The 12,941-nt window shown below is 41.7% G+C and overlaps 1 protein-coding gene across 3 annotated transcripts in view; it reads left to right on the top strand.

The window, feature by feature from the left end:
* Clint1 (clathrin interactor 1) overlaps window positions 1–12,282 on the top strand; it is a 53,115-nt gene extending 40,833 nt beyond the window's left edge. For 2 of the 3 annotated variants that reach the window (XM_028777690.1, XM_028777691.1), the window contains exons 9-12: window positions 4,710–4,784; window positions 7,744–8,030; window positions 9,442–9,646; window positions 10,613–12,282. In XM_028777690.1, coding sequence (XP_028633523.1) covers window positions 4,710–4,784; window positions 7,744–8,030; window positions 9,442–9,646; window positions 10,613–10,959 — 914 coding nt within the window. In that variant the 3' untranslated portion in view covers window positions 10,960–12,282. The remainder of the gene's footprint in view (window positions 1–4,709; window positions 4,785–7,743; window positions 8,031–9,441; window positions 9,647–10,612) is intronic. The other variant, XM_028777692.1, reaches the window with a different exon arrangement.
* Window positions 12,283–12,941: the final 659 nt, after the last annotated feature.

The raw sequence follows: 12,941 nt of genomic DNA, 5'->3' as shown, positions 1-12,941 counted from the left end.
CTTTGAGCAGAAAGAACCCTTTGAGTGGTTTTTCTTCTCTGGTGTAAATGGTAGGCTAACTTATATACATATAGCAGTTAAAATTAATATAGTAACTGAGGCAGAATTTAAATGAAATCTGGAAGGTTTCTTGCCCTTAAAATTTAGCTTAATATTATTTCAAAAGCAGCTCAACATGGTTTGACATCAGAATTACTTTTTAATAACTTCATTTGAAATATGTATTTAACTGTAGTTTTAAATGAAGGTCTGTTACAGAAGGAAGTTAGATTTAAATATTGGCACTTGCACATGAGTATGTGTAAGGATCTGCCAGAAGTCTTGTATGTGTCATAGGACTACCATGCAAGTAGAAGGCCACAGGCCACCAGTGAGGCAAACAGATGCACATGGACACCTCATCAGATGAGTATCTCCACAGCCGTGTGACCCTTTCCTCCGTGTGTGTGTGTGTGTGTGTGTGTGTGTGTGTGTGTGTCTGTCTGTCTGTCTGTCTTTACATTTTCATTGCTAGCATTTTACAGAATATCTGCTAAAATCTGTAGAATATCTAACCAAATTTAAAACTGCATTATGTTAAACCGAAGCTCTGTATCAACTTGTTCTTGAGATTGTTTTGATACGTGCTCTTTGGTAATCTTCCATTACAGTCTTCTAAAGTGATGTTTCAGTGTCTCCTACATAACAGCTCGTGTCACCGGAATATTTTCCTAAGTCAGTGCTAGAAAATTAAAATTAGAAACTAAGCCAACTAAAAATAGAATGCTAAAACCATTCCATTTCTCTTTTAGTGTGAGTCAACCTTGTAGGCTTTGTCCCTTTGTGAGTAAGGAATTTAGGTCTTAGCTTACTGTTCCATAAGCTGTATGTCTCTTGAGTGATAGTAGAGAGAAGCATGTCACCAGTACAGCCAGAAAAACTGTGTTAATAGGGCTTAATACCAAACGGGTTTTCTGTGTAGCCCTGGCTGTCCTGGAACTCACTTTGTAGACCAGGCTGACCTTGAACTCAGATCTGCTTGCCTCTTTCATGAGTGCTTGGATTAAAGGCGTGCACTGCCATCATCTGTGCCAAGCTTGAAAACATTTTTTTAAGGACTGGAAATGTATCAAGTCCAAATTATTCACTATCATTTGAACCTCGCTGCGTCTTACATGGATTGGAAGCACCGTGGGGCAACCTCCGTACAACGTCTTGCATTTGGGTGGAAGTTGTCTTTAAGTGAGTTTACTAGAAGTTGTTAGTGGGTTTGTTTTTTTTTCACTGATGATGATATGATGATGACGACAATGACTTTTTAAATGTGGAAAACAATGCATTTGCCCCAAGTTATATGTACAAAGGTAACTATTAACATTTTTAGCAAATATTATTTATAAAATGTTGTTAAGATGAGACTTTGCCATGCAGTCCAGACTGGCCGCACATCTGCTTCTGCTACATTGGCCTGTCAGCTATCTGCTCAGGTGACATCTGCGCACCGCCTCCCCGGTGGGTGTTGTGTGTATTTGATGAGATAGACTTCAGCATTGTTGGGTGGCAAAGCTTTGTGGCTTCTGGGTAAGGATAGCTTTTCTTCTGACCTTCCCTTCTGCTTGTCTCCAGCAGCATTTGCTGTGAGTTACAAATTGTCTGGTAATGTCATTTAACCAAGTGATTCCTGTTTTCTATACTTCAGGTTTCTTAGCTTGAGGTTTTCCTAAATTCTTTAGTGTTTCAAACAGAAGTAGTCCTGCCTCTCAGAGTCTTTGATGAGACAGAATCCCATTACATTTTGAGTACTGTGTTTGAACATGTGTTTTATAGGCTAGTTGTGACTTTGCCAGTTGATGGTCTGGGCTTCTTTTTTTCTGCAGTGGAGATATTTGTTCTTACGGATTATTTAAAAATTAGTCACTTGCTTTATATATGTTAGGACTCTTCAGTTTTTAATGCATTAGATTAAACTCTGTATGCGATTTTCTCATTTGTAGTTCAAGCACTGTCTGACCATATTTTTCTTGTTCCCAGTTGCTCTCGACAGTTCCCAGTCCCAGCTGGTAAGGAGATAAATAACCTCCTTGCTGGCCTGGAGAGACAGGTGGATTTGTAATGACAGTGCTTGTGTGGGAATCTGCATGAATGGCAACAGTGGCCTTCCCTGGGCAGCATGCTTTGATGGTCTTCTCTGTACTTCCTTAGAGGTGATGTGGGAAGAGCTGGAGCATAGGCACTTGTATTGGGTTAGTGGATCGTCATGCCTGTGCCTCCTAGGAGAAACTTGGCCCTTTAGAAATGGGTTTTTAATTTCTGAAAGACTTCTGGCAGTTAAAGGTGGTTTTGTGGTGCTTCAGAAAATGTCAGATCCATGCCAGAGATCATGTGTGCCTGGTCCCACTGCTCCTTCGTGAAGTCATGTAGAAACCAAGCCACACGTGAGTAGGTTAGGAGCTGCTGTGGACTTTTGATGTGTATGGTCTTCATGTGGGTGTGAGAAGGGGAAGACCAGATACACCTGAAACACCACATTCAGGAGAAGCTTCTTAAAATCTGTTCCGCACTGTCTTGTCTCCATATGGATTCTTTGTAACTTAGACTAGTTCAGATTTGAAGGTCTGTACTTGGCTTAGCATGAAATTTCCTTCCTGTTGTTTATTCACTGCTTGGATGAAGCAAATTAATATAATCTGTTTTTAGATCCTTTACTGTTAACAGGAAGTAGCATTCTATTAGCAGTATACTGTATCAAAATGTTTAACATAAAGGAACAGAAAACAAATATATATTAAGCCCCGACTGTGCAGCATTCATTTCCCTGTGTTTATGAACATGTGCCTGCCTGAGATATGCACATTTAGCTCCTGCTCTTTGTGCTCATAGCATTTTATCACGTTCAGTATACCTGTAAGAAAGAAAAAAATCAAATCACTTTGATAGTGTCCTTTCGAGGAATTGTAAAATAGCCTCATGAGCTGTTGTTGGTGGTGGCAGAGCCTGTGGTTGGCACGAGCTGGCTGCTGTGAGGATGTATCCGTGAGTAAATGTGGTGATATAGAATGGGGTCGGAAGAAGGTATTAGTTGTACTGCTGATAGTTGACTACATAAGTGTACATTAAAAAGAAAGAGCAACAGACATGTGTCGCCAACTGATTCTTCCCTCTATTGAGCTGGCCATCTAAGAAGGGGCGGGGGTTACACTTTAATTAACCCAGCTGAGCAGAGCAGATGGGGTAGAATGTCTTGCAGCGATAAAACAATTCAGAAAAGGCACCAGATGTTGGAGGCTGTCCCTGGTGGTGTTTGAGTGCCACCCAGATGTTGCAGTCCCACCTGGCAAGTTCTAAGCACTGCAGGCTAAGCAGCTGTGATGTAACCTGTGCACCATTCCTGTAACACTAAAAGCACTCTGATTGAGCTGCTGCTCTACACTTCTCAGGTTCTGGCTCTCAGGTAAAACTTTGAGGACAAAAAACAAAGCCAGAAGCTTTAAATTTTAGATCTGTGGTTTGGTAATCATTTATGTAGAAGAAAACAATACTAACACGTAAAATACTGTAGTACACACTATTGATAAAAGTAAATATCTCACTGTAGTGTTTAATAATACAAACTGTGCATAGGAAATTGACCTAGGCTGTGATTTTGCCATTTTAAAAATAGGTATTCAGCAGTGGTAAAAAGGACTGACAGGTGGCTCACGTTACACAAGTCTGATGACCTGAGTTTGTCCTTGGGTCAAAACGTGTGGCTTCTGCATGTATGTCATAGCATATGTACAAGAGCCACATACACAATAATAATAAATAAATAGCAAAAAGCTTGATTTTTTTTTTCTTCATGTGTTAAAGAAAAGTATTTAATCCTTTGTGGAGTGAGCAACTCGGAAAGCATCCTCCCAGTAGATAGCGTCACCCGGTGGTCTCTCCTGCTGTCTGTTGACATTGATTTTTATGCAAACCAACTTTAAGTTTTTCCTCAAATGTTTGGTTTTAAAACATTGACATGAGGACAGGAGAGATGACTCAGTGGTTAAGAACACATACTGCTCTTGCAGAGGACCCAAGTCCAGTTCTCAGCACCCACGTCACAGTGTCCTACAACTCCAGTTCCAAGGAGGCCTGATCCCTTCTTCTGATCTCCTTGGGCACCTGCATACATGTGGCAGAGACTCACACAGCACAATAGAAGTAAACGTGCTTTTAATTTTGAAATGTACAGACTTCCCACGGTATGTGTGTGTCTGTCTGTCTATCTATCTGGTTCTTTTTAAGTTGTTGTTCTGGTGTTAACTCTAACATGGAATTTTCTTTTTCTTTAAAAATTTAAATGCAATGTGAAGATCCACAGCTTCAGAATGGCTATTCTAACTATATAGAAGTTCATTGACATGTACAGAGTTTGGGTCTGGTTAATTTCAGTGTGTGATTTCATTCATATATAAATGTCATATGTAATCTGTATATACATACACATATATAATAACATATATAATATATAATGTGTATGTAAAATAAAGTTTTAAACTGGAGGGGGAAAATGTCAAAGTCTGAGAATCCAAGAAAGATGGCAGAGAGAACCACAAGAAAGCAGGCTAGCTCATATGATGGGGGTAGATCTCTCCTGTTGCATATTTTTGTATGTTGCTTAAAAAGGATTCCTATTTAAAATTGCTTGTAATTATTCCACAACTCAAGCTGTTTAAAACATCGTCCCCATGCTTGCCTTCTAGGAGGATCAGCTGATTTATTCGGAGGATTTGCTGACTTTGGCTCGGCTGCTGCATCAGGCAATTTCCCTTCCCAAGGTATGAGATGCTTTGTGAAAAGTTATCAGAAAAGTTGACACACACAGAGCCACTAATCAGCTTTCTTAATCCTTGTAGAATTTATCGTTTCATAATTCCCAGTCAGTTTATCCACAAGATATTTATTGGGCCAGTGTCTTAGGTATAACAGATGAATTAACTTAGTTGTGTACTAAACTCTGCCAAAACAAAAAAACAAAAAACTACTCATATTCATAATATTCTTGTTTAGTCTTGCAGGGGTGAGTGTAAGGACACAGGATCTTACTTTAGAGCAAAAATGTAGTAATTCATGTTTACCATAGTTGGCCTGATTTTCCAGGAATGAAAATGGGTGTATGTCTCAAAACTAAGGATAAACACCACCTGCCATGGTGCTTCATAGAGATAGGTCTATCTGTAGAGGCGTTTAAAGTACAGACTTAGGTCCTTAGTGTCTTTTTCCTGAAGGTTATGAAAGAATAGTGATTTTTTTTTTCCCCATAGACTTTGGGTCATGTACAGTGTGAGAGGCTACTATAAAAACAGCTATAAGAATCAGAAGCCTGAGGCAGGGGCTGAGGCAAAATGTTCTGTAATTGAGTTAGAGTTACTCTTCCGTTCACATAGACTCTGTTGCTGTTAAAATAGCCTGGACTGAATTTATCTAATGGGAGAGTTAGGGAGAAAATGCATAGCTTTGAGTGTGGTTTGTATTATTTTGACAGTCTCCTATGAAATCTGAGTATTTCCCCCCAAATAGAGTTGTTAGGTAATTAAACTGCTTCATTCTGGATGTGCAGCACCATGCTAAGGCTGGAACCTTACTGTGGGCACATCAGAGCGGAAGGTAAACATGCCCTAGTTGCACAGGCTCCCTGGATAATCCTTGGTGTCTTTATATATATGAAGTTGTCTGGTATGCAAATAACTTGAATATGTTAGTGCAGCCTTCCCATACATCTCTATCCATGTGTGATTAATGCAGTCACATCAGCACCACACAGGTGCTGAACCCACAGCAATGATTAATCATTTCTAAACAGTGTCTGCCCCACTAGGAAGCACGACCTTGCATGATCAATCATCTCAAGACTGAGTTTTCAGATGGGGCAGCATGCTTTGCCCAGGTTCCACCCATACTCTGCTTAATGGATCCTACAAATAGAAAATCAGGGGACAGTTTATGTTCATTCAGCAGCCTTACTTAAAATGAGTTTAAAACATTGACTGTCAAGAACTAATTTGGAATGGTTACTACAGTGTCTTGTAAAGAGTAATAGCAGTTCCAGTAAAACCCTGGGTAAAGAATAGAAGCCCACTCCTACGTGATCCAGTGTACAGAGCTCCAGGTTTCTCTCCCGAGGATGTTGCATACTACTCCAGTAATGGAGGAGTGATTGGCAGGACCTCACATGACTGATCTCTTCTCATACTTACATCGTGAGACAGTGTTGCTATGGTGTTTACCTTTTAGGCTAGACATGCATTTCCAAACTGTAAAGACCATTGTGAGGACTGCGCATTTAACTCTTCCAGGTGGCCGCCCTTAAATCGCCATTTCTTCACTTTCTACCTTCTCAACTGCCACAGACTCATACTCATGTGCTTGTCCCTTTCTAAAGGAAAGATTGATTTACTTGGAGTCATGTGTAGCCTAGACAAAGTAATGTTTAAATATGACTTGCTTATATAATCAGTGTACTTCAGATAGTGTGTTGTATGCAGCTTTTCCAGAGACCAGATACAACATCCTGTGTGGTGAACTCACTTGGACTGTCCAAGTTAATCCAGCGTAATATCAAACCTCGGATGATGACGCATATGCCATTACTCCAGCTTCACAGTATAGATTTAAGAGCTGGGCCCAGAGGGGCTAGCTGATCACTCAGGCTTGCCTTCTTAGTAGCTGATCTCTGGACTGTGTGAGCGCATGCTGGTTCCTCTTTACTGCTAGTCTGGAATGGGAGTTGTCCGTTACTGAGAGAGGATGATCGAGGAGGCTACCGTGGAGAAGCCTGGTGGCCTCACAGGTCCACAGGCTCTGTGGCCGGCTGCTCCTGCTCACAGGCCTGGGGTAGAAAGGCTACTGTCCTTAGAATGGAAACAGAGAGGCTGCCAGGGAGGGACAGATATGCTCTTCAAAAGCACACCCTTCTTCCAGCCTAGCCCCACTCCCGATGGCCTATCCTGTATGACCTTTTGTAGACTGGCCCACTGACACACTTAGCACAGCTATCACCCAGTCTCCTCCCTGTGCTGCAGACTGCAGAACAAGCCTTTAATACCTGCCCCTTCAGCTTGGATTTCTGATTCAGACTAGCAAGAATTCCCCTTGCTTTTTGTTGAAATACACTGAGCAGTCAGCATACTGAAGATTGATCTTGGTAGTAGCCCATGTATAATCAGAGGGAACAAAACCAGTGTGAGACCTCCTAACACAAATATATTAAAATGTTCACACTTCATTTTATTAACTTCTTATTCTCCAGGGTTTGTTTTGTTCTTATTAAATTATAGCTGTGAACATGAAGCTTTACTAGTTACATAGGTATAAATTGCAGGCTGATTTCTCCTTGAACCTTGTAAATGATAAGCAAAGATGGGACTCTAATTGTAGAGTACCTCCCCACCCAGCAGGAAGTTAACCGCTGTAGAATTTTCTCCTTTTTCTGAGTCCCATGTGTTTAGCTAATGCAGACTTTATTGTGTGATTTCATGATGTTTTTTGTGTATCATGCAGAGGTCTGCCAAGAGGTGGATTTTACTTTGAGAATTCTAACTTTGCCATCTTTGCCATCTTGTAACACTTTTGTAATATTCATGAGGAAGGATACTGTCCAGATGGAGATGGGGCCTGTAGATGCTAACCTGCATGGACTTCCATCAACTTCAATTAGCTGCAGTTCATGTGGCTTACGTTTGCTCTGGGCACTTCAGAGTGCCTCTCACCCTTGCCTTCCTTCTGTTTCGGTAACAGCAACAAGTGGGAATGGCGACTTTGGTGACTGGAGTGCCTTCAACCAAGCCCCATCAGGCCCTGTTGCTTCTGGTGGCGAGCTCTTCGGCAGTGCCCCACAGCCTGCTGTAGAGCTCATCAGTGGTTCACAGCCAGCTTTAGGCCCACCTCCTGCTGCCTCAAACTCTTCAGACCTGTTTGATCTTATGGGCTCATCCCAGGCAACCATGACGTCTTCCCAGAGTATGAATTTCTCTCTAATGAGCAGTAACACTGTGGGACTTGGTTTGCCCATGTCAAGATCACAGGTAAGTTGTCTGTTTCCCTTGGAAATTGTTACTTATATCTCCTTAGATGTCTAATAACATGATGGGTTAGTGTAAGACAACAAGGACCCCTCCTCCACCCCCATAGTACAGTGTGGGCCTAAACACCATTAGGTGGCACAGGACTGAGAGGCCATGCTTGTGTTGTAAGTTGTACTTTTCACCCACGGTGTCTTCTGTGTGTTCTAGAAGGCAGGACAGTCTTACCTACTTACAGTCCTTGGCACAGAGAGACATGCTGAAGTCTGGTGGGTCACCACCAATTACTATTCAGTTATGTTTAAAGATTGATTTGGGGGGAATAGATAGATTGTTTGACTCATGGAAAATAGTCAATAAACTCTAGTTTGTCTGGATGGTTTTGTATCACTGTGCACCGTTGCTCAAGTAGAAAATCCAGTGATGGATGATACCCCCTGTTCCTGGTTTGTTGGCAACCGTTGTTTTAATAAGAGAAAACTCATGAGAGTTTTTAACTTTACACTTTAAGAGTTAAGATTTTTGCATAAGAGTATCTTAGACTTGAACATAGTTGGAAAGTGTCTGAGTTGTACCTGAAATTTGCTAGTTTTGACTGAATGACTGATATGTTTCTGGTGCTAATCACTTGTTTTCATGTATAGATCCTGGCTTTGGGGTGTTGGGATGAAGGAAGGGAAGAAAGAATCAGAGTGGTGCCGGAGAGGCCAGTGGTGTTCTTCCAGCCACTGTGTCCCTCTCTGACCTTTGCCTTGGTAGACTTTTCATTTCTCATCTCCCATTCCTTTTTTTCTGTCCTTTAAAATCCATTGTGCACCTCTGCTTCTTTCTCCTGGATTTCTTCTCTGTCAGTCCACATGTGTTTTGAGAGCCACTGACAGTGCCCATTCAAGGCAGTGGGGGTGCACAGAGCCAGGAAACACCAGTCAGGCCCTGTGACGTTCATTTGCCTCTTGATGGCTTGGGCCCTATGACCTAAGCAGACAGACCTCCATTCTGTTTTGTAAGGATAGGTTTCCTCCTTCCTCTGGCTTTAGTTGTGTTCACCTGGCTGGTTGGGTATCTGCTCCCTGTCCAGGTACTGCCCTTTGGGTTGTACTCAATAACTCTGTTTTCCTGGGGTGGGGAGCTATATTAACCTGAAGTTGGTTATTGTCCGGGCATTTTTCAGAGATAGTGCCTTCTAAAGGACTGAGCACTGGGTTATGGGATCATACCCAGTGTCTTCAGAAGGCTCCATTTGAGACCGGGAGTGGGTCAGTGAGCGGGATGTAAAGTGAGTAAATAAACGAAGTGTCTCAGCATTGAAGTCATTAGTATAAGGCATCCATGGTTATTTGGTATTCTGATGAAGCTGTCGTCTGATAACTGAGCAGCTGGTACTTCATTTCTAGAGCATCCTTTTCTTTTCCAGCCTCTGCAGAGTGTTAGTGCAGTGCTGCAGAAGCCTAACCCTCTCTATAATCAGAATGCAGATATGGTCCAGAAGTCAGCCAGCAAAACCCTGCCCTCTACTTGGTCTGACCCCAGTGTCAACATCAGCCTAGACAACTTACTACCTGGTATGCAGCCTTCCAAGCCCCAGCAGCCATCGCTTAATACAATGATTCAGCAGCAGAGTAAGTCACCTCAAGTGCCCCATCTGTGTTTTATATATTTTGCCCTGACTATAGGACTTCTTCAAGTGTTAAAATAATAATAGATGAATATACTGGGGATGGGTGGGTGTGTATGTGAAGATAACCATGTTCACCCTTCCCACTGGCACACTGACTCTGCACTGTGCTTCTGGTGTGATATGATACGGTTCAAGGATAGCTGAGCTACGTAGAGAGACTGTGTTAAACACCCAGGCAGTGAGATGTAGCTCGGGCTAGCTCTTGCCTGGCATCCTACAGCAGTGGATTCTCCATGGTGCTCCAAAACAGAAAGTGGTTTTTCTCAGAATCAGTGTACAGCTATCTTTGCAAACCATGATGAAGAAACAAACAAAACCGTGTGAGCTCCCCAGCTCAGGACCCCTGCCTCATGGCTATTCTTTTCTCTTGGGATGCTGAGGGATGGATGGATATCTGTGCTGTTGTTTTTCTTGTTCTTCTTACTTAACAACATAAATATGAGGGATTTTTTTCTTGTGTTAAACATTGTCAGAGAAAAATGATTTTTAGATTATCCCCTCATACCAGTGTATAGCTTCTCGTATTGGTCGTTTAAATTATTTTCAGCTTTTTAAAGTATAAATAGAATTAAATTTGTATACATTCTGTACATCTGCTTTTCCTTCTTACAACACTCTGGATCAAAGAATATAAACTTTTTTAAGGCTTTTGGTAGACCCTGACTTTGGACAGTTTATTGGGTGGGAGTCAGCAATGGATTTTGTAGGAATGTTCTGGGGTCATGGTTCTCCCACTCTTGCTGTTTCTACATCTCTAGGAGACCAGGCCAACATCCACTGAATATTTGTTTAGTGTAACCAGGGCAGATTAATTGACTTACTGGGTATTGACAAGTCAGGAAAGTGTGTCATGTTTTTCTGCTCTGTAAACCTTTACTGAAGTCATTTTTCTCCTTTCTTCTGGTAGATATGCAACAGCCTCTGAATGTGATGACTCAGAGCTTTGGAGCTGTGAACCTCAGTTCTCCATCAAACATGCTTCCTGTCCGGTCACAAACTAACCCTCTGATGGGGGGACCCATGCCTATGAACATGCCCGGTGTAATGACGGGCACCATGGGAATGGCCCCTCTGGGGAATACCGCAGGGATGAGCCAGGGCATGGTGGGCATGAACATGAACTTGGGGATGTCGGCCTCGGGGATGGGCTTGACAGGCGCAATGGGAATGGGTATGCCCAGCATGGCCATGCCTTCTGGAACTGTGCAACCCAAGCAAGATGCCTTTGCAAACTTTGCCAACTTTAGCAAATAAAAGGTTGTAATGGAGCGAGTGGAAGAAGACTCTGTAGCTGCAATAGGTGATGTTGGGATGGAAGATGCTAAGCAGTTCCCTTTTCTTTTATCAGTTAATTAAATGACCCACATAAAGAACCAAAAAGGCTGGTGTTTGAGAAGCGATGCTAGAGCACTTCAGACAAGGCAGTCAGGATCGGTTTCCCCAGTGAAGATATGCTCCTAATGGGGGGAGGGGACACGGGCCTCTCTGGGTCAGAGAGCCCGTGTCACAACATAGTCTGTGGGATAACTGGCACGGCTGGGGCTGAGTAAGTGTGCTTCACTCTCTAACTTTATACTTTTCTCTCCCTGAGGACCTTCATTGTCTGTCCCTCAGTCGCCTTGTCATGACTGGGTCAGTTCCTTTACTCCCACACTCACGTCCATATAGGAAATCACTAAAGTTGGATGATCGGTTTTTTATAAAAATATATATTTTTGTCCAAAAAAAGGCATACATATGTGATTATGGCTAAATCAGAGGTAACTGGATGTATGTACTTTTGCCAAGGCTCCAGCAGTGCTGCTAACTACCATCTGAGTTTTCACAGAATCGAACCCTCATCCACAGCTGTGAGACTTCGCCCATGTCTCCTACAATCACCCTGTGCAGGACTGGGAAACCTTTCTCAGGACTGCTCGGCGGTTTCCTTTAACAACGGAGAAGAAGACTCTTGTGTGTTGTTTGTTTGTAGCAGTTGTTCATTGCCCTTTGCAGTGACTGACTTGGCAAAGCTGCTTCCTGTGCGTATCCTTGTAGCCATCATTCAAGTCAGAAACAGTCAAAAGAGAAAAATATTTATTTTTATCTTTTTTGGTGTCTTTTCAAAAAATTGAAAGGTAAAAATACATTAAACCCTTAAGTTAAATGTACATGTTAGGACTCAGCATTGTTCACATTTAGGTTTTATACCATCTTCATTTTGTTTGCGTTTTGAGTGTGTAATACCGCATTAGCAATATGGTTCCAATAGAAGTTCGATATATATTATTAAAGGAGACCTGTAGCAGTCAGAGATTTTATTGATTTAATGACAAATAAAGGAAATTAATTAAAATTTTTTTTCCTGCTGTGATTCTGCATTAAGCTCACATGAAAATCATGATGCTAGAGTTTGGAATGCAAAATTAAATGTTTCAACCTCAAGCTGGGAATATTTTTTAAAATAAATACTATAAGTATCAAATTATTACCTCCCCACTTTATGTTGAAAATTTTTTTATTGAATTGATACAACTTTGTTTCCATTGTATTCATGATGTTCTGTTCTATATAACATTAAAACATTCATTAAACCAACGTGGGCCGCCTCGTCTCTTATCCACCAGACACGAGGCCATTGGGGGAAAAATAATTATAATTTGGGCAAAGTAATTTTTATAAATAATTTAAAATTATTTAATGACTTCTCTATTCTCTCCTATCAGGCTCTGCTGTCAGGAATTAAACATGAAGCAGCGGCGACACCCTGCTCTGCTCTGCTCTGCTCTGCTCTCGCTAATGTCCCATAGACAACATTTCTAATTAGGCAGAAGTCCATGTACCTCAGCTAAGTGGGAAGGAAAAGTGATTCATTTGCTGAATAAGAGATGAGAGAGGGTGTAATTAGCTGACTGCGGTTTTTAATCTTTCAACAATTCTGTGTGTTTAAATTAGTTTCAAAGAATGGGAGCTTTCAACTGTTGTTACTTCAGAGCGGTCCAGCCAACCTCTGCTGGCAGTGGGGTAGGCTGTCTGCATTTACGATTGAACCCTGTAATCTTCACTTAACTCTTAATTGAGAAATATGTCTTCACTTTCTCAAATATCTATAGTTCTTAAAGGAAGTAAATATTTCATACCTGAGCCTGTTTTGCTGCTGTTGTTGGTTTGGATTTTTCTTAGAGCATTTACCTCAACACATTTTCCAGCCAACTCTGACTTTCCTTTGCTGCATCTCTGTGGACATGAAGGACCCC

Source organism: Grammomys surdaster, unplaced genomic scaffold (genome assembly GCF_004785775.1).
Source record: "Grammomys surdaster isolate TR1022 unplaced genomic scaffold, NIH_TR_1.0 313, whole genome shotgun sequence".
In the NCBI taxonomy this organism is placed as follows: domain Eukaryota; kingdom Metazoa; phylum Chordata; class Mammalia; order Rodentia; family Muridae; genus Grammomys; species Grammomys surdaster.
The sequence above is the reverse complement of the archived record's forward strand: the minus strand, read 5'-3'. Positions and strand labels throughout refer to the sequence as shown.